Genomic DNA, 25,436 nt, shown 5'->3' with positions numbered 1-25,436 from the left:
GAAGATACTCTTAAAGCAAAAAAACAACCACAACAACGTGATATATGTAGTATTATATGGTAGTGATGTGTGAACACACTTAGGACAATCGGGGCACTTTTTTCCTCACTAGGAAGTTTTTTTCCATGTGCGTATGTACACCCTCTTATCTACTCATTTTGGGGTGTGTACTTATCTTTTGCATCTAGCACACATTTGTTTATTCTAATCTAGTTATTTTGTGTACTCTCAAGCTTCTCTATCTTATATCTACCCTTTCTAGAAGCATTTTGTTCTCCAATTATATCCTACTGTTTTTGATTTTTGTACGCGAGTAATTTATTAGGTCTATTTGCACATGTCCAATACTAATGCAATAAAGAACAAAGCCGTTCATAGTAATTTATTAGGTCTATTTGATCAAATTTTGGTATTTGCACATGTCCAATACTAATGCAATTAAGAACAAAGCCGTTCATAGTATTTAAACGTAGTGAGGATATTCATCATGTGTAAATTTGAAGTATCTGGATGGCTTCTGTTCCTCTCTCACACGCTGTGTGTCTCGCACATATTAATCCTTCCTTTTTAGCTGGCTCGCTCTCGCTCTCTCTCTCTCTCTCTCTCTCTCTCTCTCACGCACACGCGCGCGCACACACACAATGGTTGAATATATAGAGCAACCTCAGATTCGAAGCATCAAGGAGCTTGTAGATTCGGGACTTCGGCATGTGCCTGCCCAGTATATACGCCCACCCGAGGAGAGGCCTTGCCTCTCCGAGACTGCTAACTGCACCCTTCAAGTGCCAATTATTAACCTTGCAAACTTCCATGGACAAGCCAGGGCCCAAATTACAAAAGAAATTGGGCTCGCCTGCGTCGAGTGGGGCATCTTTCAGGTACTGAAAAGCACCAGTATCCCTGCAACTGCCCATACTTTGCATTTATTAAGAGCCCAAAATATTGGCTTTCTGTGACGGTAAGCTGCAGGAGCTTGCTTTCATAGTATCAAAGAGCCAACCTTGCACAAGCAACGTTTGCATTAAATTCTGCAACGGTAAGCTGCAGGAGCATACCTTAGAAAACCAACTTTTGAATTAAATTTTGATGTAATTATAAGGTGATTAATCATGGTGTCGCGCCGGCCTTACAAAGCCAACTTTGGGGTGCTGTTGCCGACTTCTTTGCATTGCCAACCGAGGACAAAATGCGATTAATCTCGGAAGACCCATCTTGTCCATTGATCTTCTTCACCGGCTTTGTTACCAACGAAAGGGTTCGCGAGTGGAAGGATACCTTGGGATTCAAACCTTCCCCTACCATGGATGTCAAGCTGCTACCAGACTTTCTAAGGTGAGTTTTCGGACACAAAAAAAGATCCTCCCTTCCAATATACATTGTTACAGCTTGTCTTTAGCATTTCATCTATTCCATTTTGATAGCTTAATTTTTCACATGAATGAATTTTCAAGGATCAATATAAGAGTCTTGAAGGTTTCCTTATTATGGCTTGTACCCCCTTGTCGGTGTTCCTGTATCATGTTACACGTTAAAGTTGTTGAATCATCATATGTACTTACAATTATGCCCTTTATAATGTCTTCTGAACTCCCTTGGTGGACGTTGTTGAATCATCATTTGTTCATACTCCCAGGGCCCCTATATTAGACTTTCATAAACAAATGGCTACCGTTGCACACATCCTATGTGGAGCAATTTTTGCAAGTTTGGCATTGGAGCCCAAGGCCTTTTATAAGCATATTTATCGACAAACCATGGGATGCAATTACTACCCTGCTTGTCCAAAGCCAGAGCTTACACTTGGGTTGAGTTCCCATTCGGATTTTGGATCACTCACAATCTTGATGCAAGATGACGTGCCAGGATTGCAAGTTAGAAAAGGAGATGAATGGGTCAATGTGAATCATATATCAAATTCATTTGTTGTCTTTTTGGGAGACCAAATTGAGGTACGTTTTGATGCATGCCATGCAATAAGCATTAAAAGCCACTTAAATAAGATTTTGTAGACATATTGTACGTGGGTGAATGGCATTCTATTGCATGTATTACAACCACTTTAACATAACAAGACATTTGTCATGTAATGATGTTCTTATACTTATCTTCTTTCACAGATATTAACAAATGGACACTATAAGAGTGTCGAACATCGAGTTGTCACAAACCTAAAGAAGCCAAGAATATCCATTGCTTGTTTCTATGGTCCAAGTGAGCATGAAAAGGTGGGACCTTTAGACAAGTTTGTGAGTGATGAAAGTCCAACTACATACAAAGAAACTATTTTTAGTGACTATCTTAAGAATGGATTCAGTAAAGGACTAAATGGCAAGTCCAATCTCGAATTTAGAAGGGATCATCAATCCATTCCCCCCAAGTAACAAAGAATTCCATTTTCTTACGAATGTACACATGATAGTACTTTATGATCAAACTCATCATGCCTTTCTCTTTGTAAAATAGGAAAAAAATAATCATATAGAGTTTTATGTTAGGCCATCCTTTGTCCTATATAGGTAGTAGATTATGGTCGAAATCATCAAGTCTTTCTCTGTGTAAAATAGAAAACAAATAATCACAAGAATGTATGTTGTTTTCCTCTATCTTTTGAAAGGAAGAATGTTAAAAAAACATTGCCAAAAGCATGAAGACTCTCTATGTAAAATAGTTTTAAAAAAAGCACATAGAGGTTTATGTTAGTTTTCCTCTATTTTTTCAAAGGGAAATAGTTTTAAAAAAAGCACATAGAGGTTTATGTTAGTTTTCCTCTATTTTTTCAAAGGAACGATGTAAAAAAAACACTCTTTGCCCCCTAAATTTGAACTTAAATTAGTAGTGAAGTGACTCTTTCTCTCTCTCTCTCACACACACACACACACACACATATATATATGTCTATATGTATATATATATATATATACATACATATAGACATGTCTATATGTATGTGTGTGTGTGTGTGTGTGTGTGTGTGTATGTGTATTATGTATGTATATATGTAAATATATACATACATACACATTACACATATACATAAATATAGATGTGGGTGTGTGTGTCTCGGCTTCGTGTTCGTGTGTGTGTGTGCGCATATGTATATATGTATGTATGTTTGTAGTGTATATATATGTATAAATTTATATAAAATACATATATACATACATACCTACATATATGTATGCATGTATGTAGTGTATATATGTAAAGATATACATACATACACATTACACATATACATAAATATAGATGTGGGTGTGTGTGTCTCGTCTTCGTGTTCGTGTGTGTGTGTGCATATGTATATATGTATGTATGTTTGTAGTGTATATATATGTATAAATTTATATAAAATACATATATACATACATACCTACGTATATGTATGCATGTATGTAGTGTATATATATATATATATATGTACTCCTATGTATATATATATATACATACATACACATACACACGTGTACACATATATACCTACATACCTACATATATACATATACGTATATACATATATATAGTATATACAAGTGTGTGTATGTATGTATGTACATACATACATTCATATGTGTGTGTGTGCACGTGCATGTGTATATGTACACACACACATACTATGATGCGTTTGAGGATTTGTGTGCATCAATTTGTGCTCATGGAAGTGTCAAGAGGGTATTTTCCTAACTAGTTTGCATGCACACCATCATTAATAGTGTCATGTCCTTTCATAGTCCCTGCCAAAAGCAATGTCGAGAAGCTTGCACGTAAGAGTACAAAGAATGCATGATCACACTTTAAAGAAAGGTCATTGTCACCGTAGAATTCCTCCAAAAACAACAATCCCCTCATGGGAGGATTTTTGGAATTTTGGAAGATAGATGGAGATTTTGATTTTTTTTCTTTTTAGAAAAATAGTTTATTCATAAGGTGAATTTTAAAAATAAAATGGTGGTTGATTAGGCTCCCCCACCTTAGTTTAAACACCTAATAACTATGATTAGTGTAGGATTAGGGTCTCTTCACCATAGCCATGCATTTTTGGTACTCATATTTTAACAACCATGGTGTGAACACCACACCATAAAAGCACACTAGGGTGGCATGGTTCGAATCACTACTACATGATAGCCTAATACCGGCGCTTATATCGACGTCATTAAACAGGGTCTAAAAAAACCCCATCATCGGTATCCACGTCGGAACGACGACGTCGGTATAAGCATCGGGGATTAATGCCGGCGCTTATACTGACGGCTATACCGATGGTACACCGATGCCTATACCGACGAGCATACCGGCAGAAATACCGACACATATACCAGCGACAGTACCATCATATATACCGACAGATTTATCGGTGAATATACCGGCACGTATACCGATACCTATATCGGGGAATATACCGATGCTACAGCAGAATTTTTTTTTAGACAGAATGGTGTTGCCTAGCTGTTGCCTGGCTGCCTGCAGTGAATAGGACTCAATAGCAGTAAACAGACAGTACCATTCTGTCTAAAATAGAGCACAAAAGATGACCATGCTCGTTTTTTTATTTTTCAGATAAACAAGAAATTAAACATTAATACTCAAGAATATTTTGATCATATACCAATAGTTTGAAGGTCTTACATTATGGTAATGCCTCCCAATTGATGATCTCTTCTTCTTCTTCAAGCATCTCAAATAAGGCCACAAGGCCATGTTTGTGAGCGTACTTCTCGTCTCGCCTACTTGGTGGGCGATTCATGGCCAACTCTTACATAAACGATTAACAATTACAACTTTTAGAAATCAACATTTAGTCCACATACATACATTAAGATAAACAAAATTGCTACAAATACTTACGAATTCATGGCGCATGGTTTCGTAACCACCACTCCCAAGATGAGAAGCCCCTACTATTTGGAGTCTTATCCTTGCCGCCTCTCTTTGTTGTTGAAACCTCTCTGGTGTCTCTGTGAGCTCCTGAGCTATGGCTTCCCACTCCCTATCATCTAGCCAAATAGGTTTCTCTTTCCCCTCTCTAAATGCATCCCTCGCCTCTGACCTACGATGCCCCATCAAAATGCGAGCTGTATATTGTATCCACTCATTAGAGACGACATTCATAGGGTCAGATGGCTGAAACTCTTGCTTTATCTTTGTATTTATGTAATTTTTCTTCTCCTTATCTTGCTGATCCCATTTAGTCATAATAGAGTTGTGAAACTGTATAGTGCACAATTATCGAATTTGTGTCTTCATTGCATTCCCTGCACTATTCATTATAGGTGCCCCATCCCTAATTGTGTATATCTTGCTGTTGTCATGGTCATGTGCACCCCAGGGAGTGGAAGGTGAACCTATGGGTGTGCTATCAACAGATGAGAGCGAAGGACGACGCTCACATGGTGGTGGTGTCACAGCATCTGTGGCACTACCACCACAACAACCTCCCCCTGAAGACCTACTACGTGAGCAACGTCTATGTGAAGAGGTGGTAGATCGAGCTGTAAGAGGAGTGGAAGGCTGTGTGGTATGAGGTGTGGGAGCTACTGTCGTACCTACGGGTGTGGAGAACTGCCGTGTGAAGCCAAATGGTGAGGCAGATGTCCCTGCTCCAAAACCCCAATAAGTCTGAGCCATGGCTCTCTGCTCTGGAGTCATGGATGAGAGAAAACCATATAACTGCTGGGGACTCATGCCCTGCGGTGTAGGATTAAATGAGAAATCAAGACTGTAGTTGAGCGAGTGAGTCATCACCCATGGCCTGTTGGACAAAAAACCATATGACAAACTTGTGCGAAATGAAAATTACATGGTAAACAATGAAAGAACCATATGACAAACATTAACAATGATAAACAACAATGGTAAAACCATATCAATTTGCACTTGCACTAGTGATTATGATGGTAAACATTAACAATGGTAAACAATGAAAGGACCATATGACAAACATTAACTTCCCTAAACAACAATGGTAAACTGTATCACTTTGCACCTTCAATGTCATAAAATCATTACAAATATGTCATAACTATTTGCATAATCATTAAGATACATCATTTTAAAAATCATTATCTATTCTATCATCCTCATTAAGATCAGTAGCCCCAAAGAGATCTATGTCTATGTACATTTCAGCATCCTCATCATTAAAAGTCCCTTGATGAAGGATGTCCTCATCATCTATGTCTTCTTCCTCAACAGGTTTTCCAGCTTCATTGGTTTGCACCTCTTCATTTGGATCTTGCTCTAGTTGCTCCTCGTCATTTACTTGCTCCTCTTCATTGTTGATATCGGCTTGTTCTTGCTGCTCCCCACCACCTTGTGAATCCAAATCACCCTGTTGTAGCTCTAATTCTTCAAAAATTTGCTTACTGCGGGGGGGGGGGGGGGGAGGGGGGGGCGACTTGAACCACAAATAGCCAGTGTGGATCTTTTGGATCCGCTTTAAAGACAACCTACTCACAATGCTCTGGGCACACAAAAGTATCTTGTTGATCGGTCCATACCTTTGTGGAGTCCACTTGGATGAGGCCACTCTTGTCTCTACGTACAGTTGCATGTGGCCCATTTGTGATTACCTTGAACCACTTCACATCAAAAATAAACAACTCAAAACTTCTGAAGCCAACCTTTAATATGTCTTGAATGGTTCCAAAGTAATCAAGCATTCCAGTAATTGTGTTATCATCACTTGCACTTGCACGACTTTCTATGACACCACAATCAAAGGTTGCTCTTCTTTGGTCTATTCGTTCTACTCGAAAATGATGTCCATGTGACCAAAATGCCCCATATTTGTGATACTACAAATAGCACATAAAGATTGTTGATGGACAAACAAAAACTGAGACATGTAGAGAAAAAAAAGAGAGACATGTAGAACTTAAACACTTACATGCCAATCGCATCCTTTTGTAAGCTCCTCCTCCTCCTCTGTTATAGTTAAACCAGCACGTTTGGCTTCTAAAATTGTAGCTTCTAGCCATCTACCTGTGGGAAAGTCCGGAAGAGCTTGCATACCTTCTGGATATGGGAGATTTCTTGTAGTGCAATTCCTTCTGAAACTTAAACGATCTTGTACTCGCTGTCGCTTGAGAGCTTCATATGTCTCAATCCACTTCTCCATTACATGAGAGTTCAAGATCCAAAATTTGTTGATTTTTTTCCTCAAATTGTTATCCATATTTCTCTTAATGCCTTGGCCTTGAGGTTCCTCACCAATGACTCGCCTGTTAGACTCTTGAGACCATAGTCGAGGTATCTCTGGATCTGAAGAACTTAAATATTCAGTGATGTAAACAAGGGACTCTTGTATCAGCCACCCTTCTGACATACTACCCTCCGGGCGAGCCATTTGGCAAACAAATCCCTTTAATGTCTTCATAAACCTCTCCAAAAAGAACATCCATCTTGAATGGACTGTTCCAGCAACATCTTGGTAGACATTCTTTCGTAATGCTTTTGAGTATCTTGAATCAAGTCAAGGACCACATACAGGACATGCATTATAACCCGATATAGACAAACCTGAGCATTCTCCATAGCCAGGCCAATCAAGCATTGTCCACATGAGAATACTTTGCACAGTTGCAAGTCTTTGGCCACTTTGCTGCTTTGACATGTCCTTCACTTCAATTCCGTTCCACAAGGTACGTAACTCATCAATAAGTGGTGCCAAATATACATCCATGTTCTTCACCTTGTACTTTCCTGGAACTATTAATGAGAGCAACAAATGACCTTTCTTTATTGCTAACCATGGTGGAAGATTATAATTCACAAGGCAAACAGGCCATGTGCTCCGTGAAGATCTCCTTAAGCCAAAAGGGTTTACACCATCCATTGCTAGGCCAAGACGGAGGTTATGAGGATCTTCCCTAAAAGCCGGCCATTTCTCTTCAATGTGTCTCCATGCGGGTGAATCAGCAGGCACACGCATCACTTCATTTGTGGATCGAGTTGTGGCATGCCATGTCATCAAGCTTGCTATAGATTTGCACCTGAACATGCTTATTATTCTTGGGATTATTGGAAAGTGCCTAAGAACCTTTACCGAGACAGCTTCCCCCTGAACATCTTCTCTGTATCTGTTAGAGCCACAATGGGGACATTCTTGCAAATGCTCATATTCATGGCGGAAGAGGCAACAATCATTGCGACAAGCATGATTATTATTGTAATCCATGCCTATGGATTTCAATAACTTCTTGGCATCTGCACGAGATGGAGGCATCTCGTTGTCGGGGGGCAATATCTGGTCTTTCAAAAGCCTGCAAGTATGGCAATATCTGATCATTACTATTAAGATTTAATCAAATACAAGTTGAAAATTTATCATTTCAACATTAGGTTTAATCTCCAAAAATCCCTTACTTGAAGAGTTCAGTGACACTTGTATTAGACCATCCAAAAATTGACTGTAAATTTAGCATCGTAATAAGAGATGCATGCAATACAGATATCTTGGCACCATTGTATAGTGGAAGGCGTGCAAGTTTACGCATGGCCTCTTCCTCTGGTTCATAATTTGACCGTTGAGAATGTCGTGGTTGATGATCTTCATGTTCATGCTCCTCGAAGAGAGCTTCTTGTTGCTCGATGAAGGTATCCAACATTTCCTCCATTGGACCTTCTTCCATTTCCTGACCTTCTTCCATTCCCTCGGGTGCTGTTAATTGAGCTCCATCTGTCACTCCCTCCGATATTCTCATCCTTTGGTGGGGACGAGAATTCATAGACACAATGTTATCAAGATGCAGCTGCACACTTGCTTGGTTGTACGATTGAAACCGTAAATTTTGTAAGCGCTCCATTGGAAATATGCCAGTGTCATGAATATGCTGGTTGCAAATCCTTCGTTTTCGAAAGATTTGGTACTTACATCGCATGCATGGACACGCTATTCTCTCTTCAAGATTGAGAGGCCCCATCTAGCAGGATAACATGTATATGTAGCTCATTAAATGCAAATCATTATGCATTACACAAAGCATTATGTAAACCATAAAACAGGGCTTCTTTTCCCCAGCCGTGAGGGAGATTTTAAAAATAACATTTAAAGCGTCAAACGGGCTTCTTTTCCCCAGCCGTTGAGGGAGATTTTAAAAATATTAAAAAAAGCGTCAAACGGGCTTCTTTTCCCTAGCCGTTGAGGGAGATTTTAAAAATAACTTTTAAAGCGTCAAACGGGCTTCTTTTTCCCAACCGTTGAGGGAGATCAAGTATACATTAGCGATGTTTAGGCATATACATTAGCTTATGGATATGTGCTTTAGGCAATTACATTAGAGTATATACATATAGACATAGCGTTCACATGCATGTCTTAGACATTAGATTTCAAGTCGAAAAAGAGACCGAAACGCCTTGGGTATGCACCAAAAAGAAAATCTCTCTCTCTCTCTCTCTCTCTCTCTCTCTCTCTCTCCCTCTCTCTCTCTCTTTCAAAGTGTGTGTGTGTGTATAAAGACAAATAAGCACATACATTAATTTTGTATGCACTCACATATATGCTAATATTAGCATATATGTGCATAAAACAACAAGCTTGCATACTCAATTTTAATTAAAAATTACAAATTGAGAACAAATTAAAAACAACATGCTTGCATACTCAATTTCTATTAAAAATTACAAATCCAATGACATATGTAACTTTTTAAACCTCGCCGATCTTTTCACAAAGGCGCTTCCTCATGAGAAGTTCGAAGCTTTCCACAAAGCTTTGGGCTTGCTCCCCTTTGTGGACTGATCTACTTAGGGCTTGGCACTTCCCTATACATGAGTGCTAGCTCTCGTTCACACCATCACTCCCAGGGGAGATTTGTTGCCATATATATATAGGCAGTGATGTGTGTGAACACACTTAGGACAGTCGAGGCACTTTTTCCCTCTTTAGGAGGTTTTTTCCCCCGGCTTGTATATACGCCCATCATTCTAACTCATCTTTTGTACATTCACACAATCTAATACACTTTGTGTTGTGTGCATTCTTGCTTCTTCTTCTCCAAGCTTTGTGTGCTTTCCTACAACCCTAATTCCAACAGTTTTTTTCTTGCAAAGGCTATCAATTTGTTTAAAAGATAGAGGAAAACCAACATACATCTTTGTGATTATTTGTTTCCTATTTTACACATAGAAAGGCTTGATGATTTTGACCATAATCTACTGCCTATATAGGACAAAGGATGGCCTAACATAAACCTCTATATATAGGACAAAGAATGGCCTAACATAAACCTCTATATGATTATTTTTTTCCTATTTGACAAAGAGAAAGTCATGATGAGTTTGATCATAAAGTACTACCATGTGTACATTCGTAAGACAATGGAATTCTTTGTTACTTGAGGGGAATTGATTGATGATCCCTACTAAATTTGAGATTGAACTTTCCATTTAGTCCTTTACTGAATCCATTCTTAAGATAGTCACTAAAAATAGTTTCTTTGTATGTAGTTGGACTTTCATCACTCACAAACTTGTCTAAACCTTTTCATGCTCACTTGGACCATAGAAACAAGCAATGGACATTCTTGGCTTCTTTAGGTGTGTGACAACTCGATGTTCGACACTCTTATAGTGTCCATTTGTTAATATCTGTGAAAGAAGATAAGTATAAGAACATCATTACATGACAAATGTCTTGTTGTGCTAAAGTGGTTGTAATACATGCAATAAAATGCCATTCACCCATGTACAATGTCTACAAAATCTTATTTAAGTGGCTTTTAATTCTTCTTGCATGGCATGCATCAAAACGTACCTCAATTTGGTCTCCGAAAAAGACAACAAATGAATTTGATATACGATTCACATCGACGCTTTTCTAACTTGCAATCCTGGCACTTTATCTTACATCAAGATTGTGAGTGATCCAAAATCCGAATGGGAACTCAACCCAAGTGTGAGCTCTGGCTTAAGCACGGTAGTAATTGCATCCCACCAACAAGGGGGTACAAGAAGCCATAATAAGGAAACCTTCAAGACTCTTATATTGATCCTTGAAAATTCATTCACGTGAACAATTAAGCTATCAAAATGGAATAGATGAAATGCTAAAGATGTAACAATATATATACGAAGGGAGGATCTTTTTTTGTGTTCAAAAACTCACCTTAGAAAGTCAAGTAGTAGCTTGACATCCATGGTAGGGGAAGGTTTGAATCCTAAGGTGTCCTTCCACTCTCGAATTCTTTCGTGGGTAACAAAGCCAGTGACGAAGCTCAATGGACAAGATGGGTCTTCCGAGATTAATTGCATTTTGTCCTCGGTTGGCAATGCAAAGAAGTCGACAACAGCACCCCAAAGTTGGCTTTGTAAGGCCGGCGCGACACCATGATTAATCACCTTATAATTATATAGTTTACATGTGGCTCCTTGGCTAATGAAAGAGCTTGAGAGCAGTATGTGCCTTGGCTTGGATTCAAACCATGCCACCCTAGTGTGCTTTTATGGTGTGGTATTCACACCATGGTTGTTAAAACATGAGTACCAAAAATGCATGGCTATGGTGAAGATGCCCTAATCCTACACTAATCATAGTTATTAGGTGTTTAAACTAAGGTGGGGGAGCCTAATCAACCACCATTTTATTTTTAAAATTCACCTTATGAAAAAACTATTTTTCTAAAAAGAAAAAAATCAAAATCTCCATCTATCCCGAATTCCAAAAATCCTCCCATGAGGGGATTGTTGTTTTTGGAGGAATTCTAATCGGTGAAAATGACCTTTCTTTAAAGTGTGATCATGCATGTCACATGCTTTGTTTCATTCAAAGTCACCTAATATGGGGCTCCAAATATTTTGTGCCACTAGGTTTGCTATAGCATATTATGTATTGCAAAGGTTGTTAGTAGTTTGCTGAGCATTGAATGAGATAGTGGCAGATAGGAGGTGGGATCTTTGGATAGCCAAGAATTCAAAACATGCTGATGCTGCAACTAGGTGCCAAAATTTAATACGCTCTCTAACATTTTGGCAAAATGTTGATAAATCTATCAAGTTTACGAAGCCTCTTGTAGAACTTCTTAGGATTATGGACATTGAGAAGTTTGTCATTGGTAAATTATACTGGCTAATATCTGAAGCTATATGGCATATAAAAGAAGTTAACCAATTCACTGTTAGGGAGAAGGCACAAATGGCACCAGGCTAATGAAAGATGGCTTCAATTTCATGCACCTTTACATGGGGCTACTTTTCCTTGAAGCCTTTCTATCAAACTCATTCTCAGTGAGCAGAACAATGAAGTGAGTGGTAATTTTAAAACTGTATGTGGTCAACTTTTGCCGGGTGATGATGGGAAAGAAGCCTTCCACCAACGTGTGAAGTTTGATAATAGAATTGGTAGCTTTGGGAATCCATGGCACTTGGATGAAATTAAGAAATTGAGTGCTCCAATGTGGTGGAAAGGGTATGGCAATGAAACATTTGAGCTACAACATGTAGCCACACATGTGCTTTCAGTTGTAGCCTCGTCAGGAAGTTGTGAAAGAAATTAGTCAGCATTTGATTTCATTCACACCAAAGGATGAAATCAATTAAAGGAATTTTGTGTAGCTGACTTGGTATACATATTTTGAAATATAAGAATGTTACATATGCCTCAAAATATAGCTACTCGTACTGCACAATATTGTATGCCATTGCCTTTGACTATTGACACAATTGTAGAAGAGAAATGTAGTGAAGATGAGGATGAATGGGAAGTACAATTAGATGCCTTAGATATGGATGAAGCTGATGATATAGTGCTAGTGCTAATAGAATAATAATGTACTTGTACTCAACAACTTGAAATAATCAATCACTAACATGAAATGCAACTTGAAATTCAACATCAAATTTTTGTGAGTATATATTTTCAAAAATAGAGGTTGCCATTATAGCTTTAAATCATCTTTTACAACTAAATGTTTTTTAGTCTTCAAAAAATATCTAAAAAAGAGTTTGTTTCACTAAGATAAGTCTTATGTATCCTCATGGGCAATGCCTCCATCTAAATCACCACCATGAGCACCTTGTAATAAATGGCCCACCACTAGCACCATCACCAACACTTGTCGGGCTTCCAAGTAGATCATCAATGTTGAACATCTCAGATGACACATTGGTAGGACTTTGATAGCGTGCAATCACTACATGGAGATTTTGGTTCTTTGCACGTAGTGATGCAACCTCTGCTTCAAGTCGAGCAATCCTCTCAGTAACACTATGTGTTGTTTGTCCTTGGCTTGCAATTGCTTGGCTGGCTATCTCGATGATCTTCTCATGCTCGTTGTGTAACAAGATGACGGAATGCTTTTATGATAACAAGGGAATATTTTCTCTTCTTGCAATTGCTCGTTCCTTAGGTCTACCTAGACTAATTCCTGGATTCTTTGGACGAGAGGTCCAATCTACTCGTCTCTTTAGGATCTCTTGGATGAACACCTGTTGAATAAAATAAAATGCCATTTGATTGTTATTTGGAATTGATCTCTCTTTGTGTATAAACCTTAGTAGGCAATACCTTGGCCAACAATCGCACATGCTGAAGATGAGAGAGTTTCAATAGGGGGAAACCTCCTTTGCTTGACCACTTATCCAGAACAAAGTGTCTTGTACAAAGTGGGAAGGACATAGCTTCTTCACGTCCTTAAGTGTTAGGAGATCTCCCTCCAAACCTTATTCATTTGAGATATCCTCAAAGAAATTTGATAGACCTTGCTCGCCAAATCGATGAGTCTCCTCTTGTAGAATACACTGGGACTTTGCATGATCTAATCCCTCAACCTGCAGGAGGTCTATATCCTTTGCCATCTACTTTAGCCGCTATTTGGTTAATCTGTATTCACCAAAAATATAATTGATTTTATACAAATAAGTAATTAATATGCAGAAATTTTAGAGACAATCAGATGCAAACAATTTAGAGCCAATTTAGTATAGTCACACTAGCCACACGTGAATATTTGAGACAATTTAAAGATGCATAGTCACAATAGTCACACTTGAATTTTTGAGATAATTTATAATAACATTGCTATTAATATTTGAGACAATTCATATAGACTCTTTGAGATACAAATTTGAGATTTATAATAAATCCATGTTACTTGTGTATACAAGGCATGGATTTATAATAAATCCATGTTACTTGTGTATACAAGGCAACTACCCATCATATGGATGCAAGCCTAAGAACCTATTAATGTCTAGCCCAATGTTTTGGGCTCCATGGATACACAAAGCTAAATCTATTAGTTGATGGCCTTGATAAGTGATATATTGACATCCCTAAATCGCATGGTTTTGCTTATTCAAGCAATTAATGTTGCAACTTCATCATTTCGAAATGGCTTTGGAATACAATCAAGTAAGTGCTTGATTTGGAAACTCATAGAATATACATCTTGGGCCTTATTATTAGGGGGGGACTTGTCGAAAAGCAATCAGGCCCAACATGTTTGTATTTTTGTTGCCACTCTATCTTTATCTTTGGTTTTTCATCTGGAAGCTTCCGAAAATGAGATGTGTTTCGTGTGCATGTTGCCCGGACCCAGTCTACCAGCCCCACATAAACATTATCTGTGCTCTCATCAAAATGAAAAAGAATATTCCTACCATGCAAATCATTGCGCAAGAGATCCTTATCATGCATGTACTCAAGGGTTTCCAAGAGGCCATTAATGATTTGTAGGATGTGACTTCTAAATGTCCCTGTTGTGCTTACATTCTCTGGCATGTCCTGGAAATCCCTTGGCATAGGTCTTGATCCATTAGTTCAAAGTTGGTTCATCCATATTTCTAGATGTCCACCATTCCAAAACAGATAGATGATTGCTAGTTTATCCTTTGAACGCACTAATCCATTTGCCGAAATGATACCATGATGAGTGATATGCACTCGAGTAGCCTCATGCATTGCCATCATCTTTGGTGACATGAATGATTCCCCCCATGAGTGATGCACTTCGCAGCATAACAATTATATTGGAAGGCTCGATCATGCAATTTTCCCTTGCACAAAAAGCCGAATGCACAACACTCTAGTCACAAACTATCCAGCAACCGTAGAGATGGTGCATTGGTTGTGGCAATGACCTTTGTTTTGGCAATTTTTGTAGGATGACCAACCTCTTTCTCTTCTTCAACTATGGCTTTAGTGTTTCCTTTTCCTTTGTAGCTATTATATAAATTTGTGATTAATACTAATCGGGTAGAAAAACCATCAACACTTATTTTCTGTGTGTAGGCATATTCTTTGCAACCACCTGAGATGGCCCAAAGCATGCATAAACTCTATGCAGATCTTGCTTGATGTTAGCAAGTCAACTTGGTTGTTAAAAATTTCCCAGGTCTCTCAAAGAGCTTTGAATACCCTCTTGCTAACTTCACCTACCACATGCTCTCAAAAAGCTCCTTCCTCTTTAGATCAAAACATGATATGAGCTCATCTTCAGGCATGTTTATTAAATACATGCAAACAGTCTCTGAAAGGAGTTTTTGTTGAGGCCTGTTAATTGACTCGGCCATGATCTACAAAATGTAAAAGATTTAAATTAATAACATAATAAGTTTCAAACATTAATTTCATCACATGATTTTTTTCCAAGCAACATTGTATATAATTCTATCACACAACATAAAAGTTATAGATGATGTACGATTGATCACATGACATAACTTATGACCCATGAACCTAAACTATAGGTCAACACACCTAATCTTAAATTGGGCATACCTAACCTTACAATGAACATGATAAGGGATCCTATACAATTAACTTAAAGTGGACACAATTGATCAATAGGGACCAGATACCCTGGTTGAGAGCTTTTGCTACCGTGGTCCTTGGAAAATAGTAACCCTTTGTGAATGTTCAAACGAAATGAATGATAACCTACCTAAGATATTTATAGGCCCTCTACTATGCTGGTCGACTAGTATAATAGTAGTTAGCTTGCATATTTATTCTACACGACCTGTAAAAGTTCCCTTTTGGTGGTAGCGATTTTCTAATGTTTTAATCATGTGTTTTCACACCTAAAGTTGGTCACCTTGCTATGCTCTGGCTGCCCTGTGCACTGCTTTCTAGGCTACTACCTAGACCATGCACTGGCTTGTCTACAGCTCTGGTGCCTACCGAGTCCAATGGGTTAGCCGATTGCTTTACCAAGCCCACATGACCTGGCCAACAGGCGGCCTAGTCCCAAGGGTGGCCAAAAATGGCCTAAACCCTTTCTTAGGTTGGTGGGCAATGGCTATGGGCCTTCTTAGCCCCTATCGGTGCCATACAGCCTACCCCATGCCTACTTAGGGGAAACAAATCCCTTTGTGGGATAGCAAAAAGGCTGGAAGTATGTACGCAGGGTTTCCCACTCCTCCCTAGATGCTAGGGGAGGTGAAAGAAAGATGTAGAGCTATACTCTTGTAGGAGATCAAGGCACATGGGTGAAGACGGAAGCCAATCCCATGCACAATAAAGTAAGGGAGGGAGATGCTAATGGAGCAAGTGCACAGTGCTACTACTAGTCTAGGGTAGCGACAAAATACAAGAATACAAAATGCCACTAGTCATGTGAGTAGTACAATGCACACCTGACCAAGACCATGGATGTGACTCGTACACCTAACCTTTGACACTTAGAGTGGAAACCTGGCTGACTCGTCTGGTAGATTGTGTCTCAAATGGAACTAATTTCCACTCCTAGTCTTGCACCTATTGTACAAATATGTCCATGTGGCATCCAAGTGTGGGATGCACATGACATACCCTTCTACTTAACTTGGTGGAAGCTACATAGACCTCTAGATATTTTGTCAATAAAGTCGGATAGTATATGAAGAATTCTTTGTCAAGACAAACTGATTCATGAGTCCCTCTGTCTTGAAACTTCATGAGCAATTGTCTTTATCTTTGATTGAAGCTGTGCTTGAAGTGGTGTAGAAGAATCTGCTTGACAACCATTACTTCAACTTCATCAATGATGTGTGGTTCTGTTTCATCTTTAATTTGTGAAGGGATTGGACCTACATATAATTCTAGCCGACTAACATGGAACACATCGTGCATAGTCCAGGTCCAAAGGTAACTTCAACTTCATTGGCACCTCGTTCATCTTTCTCTTGAAAGGAAAAGGTCCAAAGCTTTTGAACTATAACTTTAGGCATCACTTGCCCACCCAACATAATCCAAAGATAAACCTAATCTACTTCCGAGAACTTCATGTCCCTTTGATCTTTATTGGCCTCTCAAATGTAGGCCTCCTGTCCTGTCTTTGACTAATTCCAAGATCTCCTCGTCCGTAAGATTTTGTCAATCTGTTTACTTCAAGTACTAAAGACAAGATTCTGGTCAAAAGCGACAGGAATGACGCTGCTTCATAAGGAGTCATGCTAATAGCTGAAGAAAATGAATCATTCAAAACTACTTGAACTAAAGGTAAATTTAATTCCCACTTACCTTGGTTGATTGTGCATATAACACTTCAACATGTTGAAGGCCAATAGGTTGTAGATATCTACTATCTGGCCATCTATCTGTGGGTGAAATGCACTAGAAACGTTTAGTTTAGTACCATAATTTATCAAACAATAACCTCTCAAAAAATAACTGGTAAACTTGGCATCTCGGTCTAACACTATGGTCCTAGGAATCTCACCAATTGGGTACCAATGTTAAATGAACAAGTGGGTAACATCTTTGGTGTGGTCACATTGGCCTTGCATGGAATAAGCATAAAAAATTTGCTAAATCTATCAACAATAGTTACTGGGAGGCAAGTTTGTGACAAAATCCATTGATATATCTTGGAAAGGTGCTTTGGGGGAGCTTCGGGAATGGGTAAAGGTTTTAACAACCCTATCTTATTCCAATGAGGAGCTTTCATTTTTTGACAAACATCACAACGTTGCAAAATGAGTGAACACATCCCACCTCACTCTTGGCTAATAGTATTGTCTTTCTAGCTTCTCTAAATTCTAATTCAGGCCCCTATGACCATCAATGATGGCATCACGGGCATTTTTTGGAAAAATTGGCAAAACATAAACTCATGTACAGGAGTGGTCGAGGCATGTGTATCTAGCCTTGGTACACTCAAGTGTTCTTACTTTCTTTGAGTAGGAGTAGGCTCCTTTGCCTTCTAGATGACAAGGTGTACACTAATGATCAACTTGTATGCTTGCATTATGGATTTTAATGATGGATCAACTCATCTTTGAATATATAGCATGCTGCTTGTTACACAATGTGTGTGTGTGTGTGTGTGCAGTGGGCTAAACAAATGATGACTATGCATGTGTCCATTCTCCCATGAAATTGTACTCTTGGTCTGTGGGTGATGGCATTCGAAGGCCCTTTTTTTACACTTGAGCATTGGACATGGTGTCAATTCTCCTATGATATTGTACTCTTGGTCTCAATGGGTGATAGCATTTGAAGGCCCTTTTTTTTACACTTGGGCATTGGACATGGTGATGGATTTGTCTTGAAATGCTAGTGTCACTTACTTTAAATAAGGTGTTGGCATTAAACATGGAACCTTATGGTGGGACATTGGGGTGAGGTGATGGTCTTATGGTGGCCTCGGACAAGTGGCATGACGTGAACTCGAGCTACTACTTTTGAATTTTAGTAACATAGTGATAAGATTTTAAACCTTAGTGTAGTATGAAGAGGAGCCAGCTGGCTAATGGCCACATTGTAGGCAGGTATGGAAGTGTGATGGCATCGTCATGCGGGAACTAAGAAAGAAAAGAGATGGGGAGGCAACGGGCTAGCCATGTGGTTGCTAGTCGATTGTAGTAAATGGGCATGGAAGGCATGGTAGGGGTCTTCCTGGACAAGCTGGTGCAACATGGAAGGCCAGAGCTGATCGAGAAGATGACAGAAATGGCATGGGAAATGGCTCACATGGTTGGTAGGAAAGGCACCAACTACATGTATATGTGGCATGGAGCTGATCATTGGTAGGAATAGAAACCTTTTCAAGAACATGATGGCATGGCATGGCACATGACGTGATGATGGCCACATGGTCCTTCCAAACAAGGCATGGGCTGATCGACCCTTCATCATGAAGTACACTTTAAAAGGAGGTGTGGGGAGCTTGTAAGGGAGAATGGAAGAGTAGAGGCCAAAGAAAACACAACTGGAATTGTGGGTGAGAAGAAGGCAGATAAGAGTGTGTGGGAGATACTGCTGGACTAAGAAGAGAAGCTTGTAGTATTATTGGAGGACCTCAATGTGGTGAAGACCATAGAAGGCCCAGCAGATAAGAGTGTGTGGGAGATACTGCTGGACTAAGAAGAGAAGCTTGTAGTATTATTGGAGGACCTCAATGTGGTGAAGACCATAGAAGGCCTAGCCTTCAAACTCTTAAGGAGCTAAGTGGCACCTATGATCGAGAATCGTTGGTGTTTCCTTTGTGTATTGAGTCCATCTATACTGAGTAGTCATGATATCCAAGCGTGTGTGTTGAGAAAGCACCTATACTTTGATCTTAAGCCCTTGTTCTCTTTGTTATTGGTTGTGTGATTATTTCTTGGCTTTGTTGAAAGTATTTTGGAGTTGTATTGATGATCAAGTCTAAAATCCATGTTGTATATCCAAACCAAAGCTTGTAAAAAATCACTTGGTTGTTCCCTTGTGTGAGTGGGATTGTTGGATCGAGCATGTAACCCGTGGATGTGTGAGTGCCTTGAATTTTTGAAGCTAATTTTCTCTTCAATTTGAGCATTGGTCTTGGGTATAGAGTGTCCGGGTTTCGTTGGTGTTCAATGGTGTATGATTGGGTTTGCTGCTACTTTTCTCTTCAATTTGAGCATTGGTCTTGGGTATAGACTGTGGTTCCATTGGTGCTCGATGGTGTATGATTGGGTTTGCTATAGAGGCCCTAGTTTTGTTTTGCCCAACCTAACAACGTCATGGAGAAGAGCTGTCCTGAATGCCTTCATGACACAAATACGGCCTTTGTAGAAAAGCCAACCATCTCGTGTCAAAAAGTGGCATGGTCATGTGGCATCCAATGTTTGTTCCCACTGTGTACCTAATTCCTTGGAATCTACATATGTGTGCTTTATCTCATCTAGTTAGATACCAACAAGGTCTAGTCTAGTGTTCTAAATCAGAGTCATTGTTCCTTTCCTACTCAAAGCATCAGCCACTAGATTGGCCTTTCCTGGAAGATACTCGATCATGCTAGCAAATTGCTAGAGAATTTGGCTCCATTGGTGTTGACAGTCACTCCACTGTGCACTTGGAATTGTATGAATCCAGCGCGCAATGCGTGATGGTTAGTGCAAACCAAAATTCTTTCCCATGAAGGAAATTCTTCCAATGTTTTATGGGCTGAATTATTTCTAAGACTTCTTGATCATAGACCAAGTAGTTCTTTTCTACGAGTAGAAACTTACAAGACATGTAGCACTGGCCCGATCACGATGTTACTCACATCGGTGATTACTTAGAATGGCTCGTCCTATGAGTCTAGACAAGGAGATTCTCACAAAGCCATCTTGAGGTTCTTGAATGCCTCCAACGCTCGTGGAGTCATTCACATATGCTGCTTTCTAATCTTGACACCCTTAAGCAAATTTGTAAGATCCGTGGAGAGGTCAAAGAATTTGTCGATGTGGGTAGAATATGCTTGGCATATTCCCACAAAGGATCAGATATCGGAAGATGTTTGTGGTATCTTTTAAATAAATATCTCGGCCACTTTGTTTAGGTTAAGTCGAATTCCCTAGGCACTGATTATGTATCCAAGGTAGTAAACCTCAAACATATAAAACTCTGACTCCTTCTCATTGACATAGAACTCGTTGCTTTCCAACAACTTCAAAATTTTCTCCACATCAATGTCATGCTGATCAACCGTATTAGCAGAAAATACAAGTTGTCCAAAATATGAACACATACTTTCCAAATGAAGTCTTGGAATATCCGCATCAACATGTGGTTGAATGTGGTTGGGGTGTTTGTCAAGACAAAATGCATGACCACAAATTCATAGTGGACCCATTCCATATGAAAGGCTATCTTGGGGATGATCCCATCAACCTAACCTAGTAGTACCCACTCTTCAAATCTAGTTTCAATCACACCTTGAACAAATTCAACCTCTCAATATTGTAATCTCATCGAGGCGTCAAGAGCTTACTCTTGATAGTTAGCTTTTTGAGTGCACAATAATTGACACACAATCAAGAAGAACCATCCTTTTTCTTGACGACGAGGAGAATCGAGGTGCAAATGGCAACACACTAGCATGAATGAAGCCAGTTTGCGAGCTGGTGGAGTTGGCGGTCCAACTTCGATTCCATTGCCTTGGATAAGCAGTATGGAAACTTTCTTGGGAAATCCAAGCCTAGGAGGAGGTCTATCTTATGGTGCTCCAAAATACAGACAAGATGAGCTAGGGAGGGAGATTGTCCCGAAGAAAAATCTTCTAGAACTTGTCATGCCAGAGCTTGGTACTTCTTAGAAGCACTCGCCACCATTCGGGTAGTAAATCATTGCACATTGTGTGCCTTTTCGTATTTCTTGTTTAGCCAGCAAGTGGCTTATGAGAGGAAAGTTATGGATTGTTGGCATACACTTAATGGCTCTTGGGGATCTGGATACATTTTGAATAATCCAAAAAGTTTTTCTTTCCCAATCATTGTCTGGCTGGAACTTGTGAAACCATTGAATTCCCTGAATTATGTCTATCGGGGAAACCATAAAGTCTCGCACAAACTCTATGCCCTAAACCACTAGGTTACCACATTGAGCTTCAAACTTGAAGCTTATCATCATTCCAATGCTAAATCCCTCAACTTTCTTGTCTACCAAAGTCAACAACAATCGGGCTCATCGAGCGGCCTATTTTGTTACCATATCCTCTTTGTTACCAGTGTCAAACAAGGCGATGACTCTTTGGCCACCTATGTAGCCAAACATCTTTGGCAATTTATTGCACTCATACTTCTACCCTTAGGTGCCCTTCTGCTTATCTTTGAGCTCTTAGCTAATGATTGCACCAATCGAATAACTGGGATCCGAAGAACTAGAGGTGACCACTCGAGTTTGTGTATTTTTATCATTATTCACAAATAACACATTTTAGGATCTTTAAATTTAACCTTTTAGGATAAAAATTATAAATACTTGTTACATATACATAATATTATAAATATATACTGGGTGAAAGCAAGGGTTGGTGGTACAAGAAAAGGGCCAATTTTTTTTCCACCTTTTTGGTACTTTGGGGGGGAATTTGAGGGTAAAAGGTTTGTATTTAGGAACTATTTTTAAGATCTTTGAGAATCTTTTGTGCAGTACCACCCCGTGAGAGTAGTGGTGTCATTAGTGGTGGTAGTGGTTTCAATTTTTTATGGTTTCAATTTTTTATTGTTTTTGCTCATTTCTGTTTGAACTAAGCGGGCGTCGTCTGGTCGCACCATCTCTCTCTCTCTCTCTCTCTCTCTCTCTCCCCCCGCATTCGATTGTAGCAGAGCTGCTCTGCTCTAGAGCAGTCGTCTAGCCATGAGGACCCCAAAGGCCAAGGGAGCTGCTGCCAGCAGAGCGTCACCTTCAACATGCAAACCGAAAGCGAAGGCAAAGGAGGGCATGGTTCCTCCTGGCAGCAGCAACAAGAAGGGTGCTTCCACCACACCCCCCCAACAAACAAAGCCGGAGCACATAGCCAGTCCCAACACAAGGGCAAGTGCAAAACAGTGCAAGGTCGACTCCGAACGGACCTCACTCCTCTTCGACAACGATGAATCAAAATCTACCAGCAAGTCAAGACGTGGTACGCTATTCATTGGCATATGCATGTGCTAAGTAAATGGTGCATGTTAACTCCCTGCACTGACATTTGAAGTTAAATGAACAGTACTATATTTGGGAGCGTCACCTTCAACATGCAAACAACGAAGGCAAAGGAGGGCATGGTGCCTCCTGGCAGCAGCAACAAGAAGGGTGCTTCCACCACACCCCCCAACAAACAAAGTCGCAGCACATAGCCAGTCCCAACACAAGGGCAAGTGCAAAACAGTGCAAGGTCGACTCCGAACGGACCTCACTCCTCTTCGACGACGACGAATCAAAATCTACCAGCAAGTCAAGACGTGGTACGCTATTCATTGGCATATGCATGTGCTAAGTAAATGGTGCATGTTCACTCCCTGCACTGACATTTGAAGTTAAATGAACAGTACTATATTTGGTACTTTGCAGTAGCAAATTTGGTACTCTTTGAGTACCACAATTGGTTCTGTAGGGCATCACCTCACATTAGACATAATGTCGGGCACCACATTTAATCTATAGGAGTCAGCAATTCTCTGATTTGTTTTGAACACATTTTAGGTAAGAACAAAATGGAGGAGTACCCTCAACAAACCAGGTTCTGTTACACGGCACAGGACCTGCATGAAGAGTACGGTCTCAGTCTTGAGGGCAAACTCTTCAAGGACTTGACTGATGAGGACATGCCACCCGACCAATGGTTAACTGTATTCAAGTTCAAGTACCAAAAGAACAGCAAGATCTATTTAAACCACTTGCAGCCACAACTGGTGGAAGACTGCAGACTTCTATTCTCCAAAGTTTATCAGGGGCCCCCTTCATGTGGTGAATTGACCAACAAATTTGCTACGTGCTACGCTTTTGAGAAATGCCATGCAGCGAAAAAAGACCCAGCAGGGCATAAAGTAGCATGGGCCCGGTTTGGGGAAGGAGTGTTGCAGATGATATCATCTAGGAGTGGCGGGCTTGAGCGTAAAATTGAGGCATGGAGGAGACAAAATGCTTCCTCTCCTGGCAGTGTCCTGCATTCAGATAAGAAGGCCCGGATGACTCAAAGTGGTAGTAATATCTGCACAGAACCAGATAATGCTTGCAGAGGGGTAATTGCTGACTACCTACCTGATTTAGAGGCATTGCTGCAAAGACTGGCAGACCCAGTGTCACATCCAGGATGGTCAAACCTCATAAGCCTGAAGGCCTCTATTCAAGCAAACAAGGACTAGCTACTGGTATATGAAGGTAGAAAGGACGTGGCGAAGAGTTTGATGGAAGACATCGATACCCTGGAAGCACGCATTATTCAGCTTCAGCAACAAATCCCTGTTCCGGATGAAGAGATCAGAGAGGTGAAGGCTGAGCTGGGAGCAAGTCGGCGCTTGTTGCGACGACACGGTTTTTTCGAAAATATCCAAAAGCTCCAAGCGGAGGTTGAACAGCAGGAGGTATTGTATTTCTGGCCTATTGCATTGTGTTTGACTGTTGATAGTGTTTAATTTGCACATTGTTTGGCAATTTGGCATGTTTCACTTCTTGATTGGTTTATCTGCTGACATTTTTGGTGGTTTTGGAACTTCTTGAACTGTTTTGGTACTTTCTTTACTTGTTTTGGTATTTTTTATAACACTTGGTGTTGTGCTGCTGCCTTTCTTGGTACTTAATGGTGCTTCTTTATTTCATTTGGTACTCTTTTGAACTATTTTTGTGCTGTTTTGGTACTTTCAGGTTACTGAGTTTAGTGTAATAGGGCACCTTTGGTTGTCTTGGATAATTGGTTGCACCCATGAGCCTGGTACTTTTGGTGCTTTGCTATTCATTTGAAACTCTTCTGACCTATTATGATACTGCTTTGGTACTTTCTAGCTACAAGTTTTAGAGTCTTTAAGGTATTGCAGTTACATCTTGGGTTCAATGTTGGCACTAACTTTGGTACTTTTTGTGCTTCTTTGCTTCATGTGGTACTCTTTTGAAGTGTTTTGGTACTGAAGTTGAGCTTTTATTTGGTCTTATATGGTAGTGCTAAATATGTCTTGGGTGCTATCTAGGTATTATCTTTGGTATTTTTTGTTTTCTTTGATTCGTTTGGTACTTTTTGCACTATTGTACCAAATTATTGCTGTTTACAACTGTTTTGGCATAATTTACATGTTTTGGTACTGTTTAGTTACCTTTTGGTACTTTTTTGAGACTGATTTCTTAACCTTTTGGTACTGTTTTGGTTTGTCATTGGTTTGTCTTGGTACTGTTTTGTTACCTATTTTGGTACTATTTTGCTACTTTTTGGTTTTGTTTTGGTACTATTTTGTTTCCTGTTTGGTGCTATTTTGCTACTATTTTGGTACTGATTTGCTACCTTTTTAGCACTGTCTGTAACCTATTTGGTACTATTTTAGTAGTATTTGGTACTATTCTGCTACTATTTGATATTATTTTGGTACTGCTTTGCTACATTTTTGGTATTGTTTTGGTAGTTTTTGGTACTTCATGTACCAATTTTGTGTTGTTTAAAACTATTTTGGTACAATCCAACCTTTTTTAGTACTGTTCTGGTAGTTTTTGGTACTTCATGTACCAATTTAGTGTTGTTTAAAACTATTTTGGTACAATCCGACCCTTTTTAGTACTGTTTTTATTCTGCTTGGGTTTGGCTTGGGAGTTGTTGAAACTT

At 39.6% G+C, this 25,436-nt stretch overlaps 1 protein-coding gene across 1 annotated transcript; it reads left to right on the top strand.

Moving 5' to 3' along the window:
• Window positions 1–641: 641 nt before the first annotated feature.
• LOC147619316 (fe(II)/2-oxoglutarate-dependent dioxygenase 4-like) lies at window positions 642–2,381 on the top strand. Its single transcript, XM_086773426.1, has 4 exons — window positions 642–878; window positions 1,100–1,332; window positions 1,634–1,949; window positions 2,118–2,381. Exons 1-4 carry the CDS (start codon window positions 642–644, stop codon window positions 2,379–2,381), a joined length of 1,050 nt encoding a protein of 349 aa, XP_086629552.1.
• Window positions 2,382–25,436: the final 23,055 nt, after the last annotated feature.

This window comes from Cibotium barometz, chromosome 33, assembly GCF_041138505.1.
Source record: "Cibotium barometz isolate CiBa-2024 chromosome 33, ASM4113850v1, whole genome shotgun sequence".
Taxonomy (NCBI): Eukaryota; Viridiplantae; Streptophyta; class Polypodiopsida; order Cyatheales; family Cibotiaceae; genus Cibotium; species Cibotium barometz.
The sequence above is the reverse complement of the archived record's forward strand: the minus strand, read 5'-3'. Positions and strand labels throughout refer to the sequence as shown.

Excerpts from the sequence above, each read along its gene's own strand:
- LOC147619316 (XM_086773426.1), top strand. The coding sequence starts at position 642 with ATGGTTGAATATATAGAGCAACCTCAGATTCGAAGCATCAAGGAGCTT. Across the intron at positions 879-1,099 it reads TCGAGTGGGGCATCTTTCAG|GTGATTAATCATGGTGTCGC; the intron begins GTACTGAAAAGC and ends TGTAATTATAAG. Across the intron at positions 1,950-2,117 it reads TTTTGGGAGACCAAATTGAG|ATATTAACAAATGGACACTA; the intron begins GTACGTTTTGAT and ends CTTCTTTCACAG.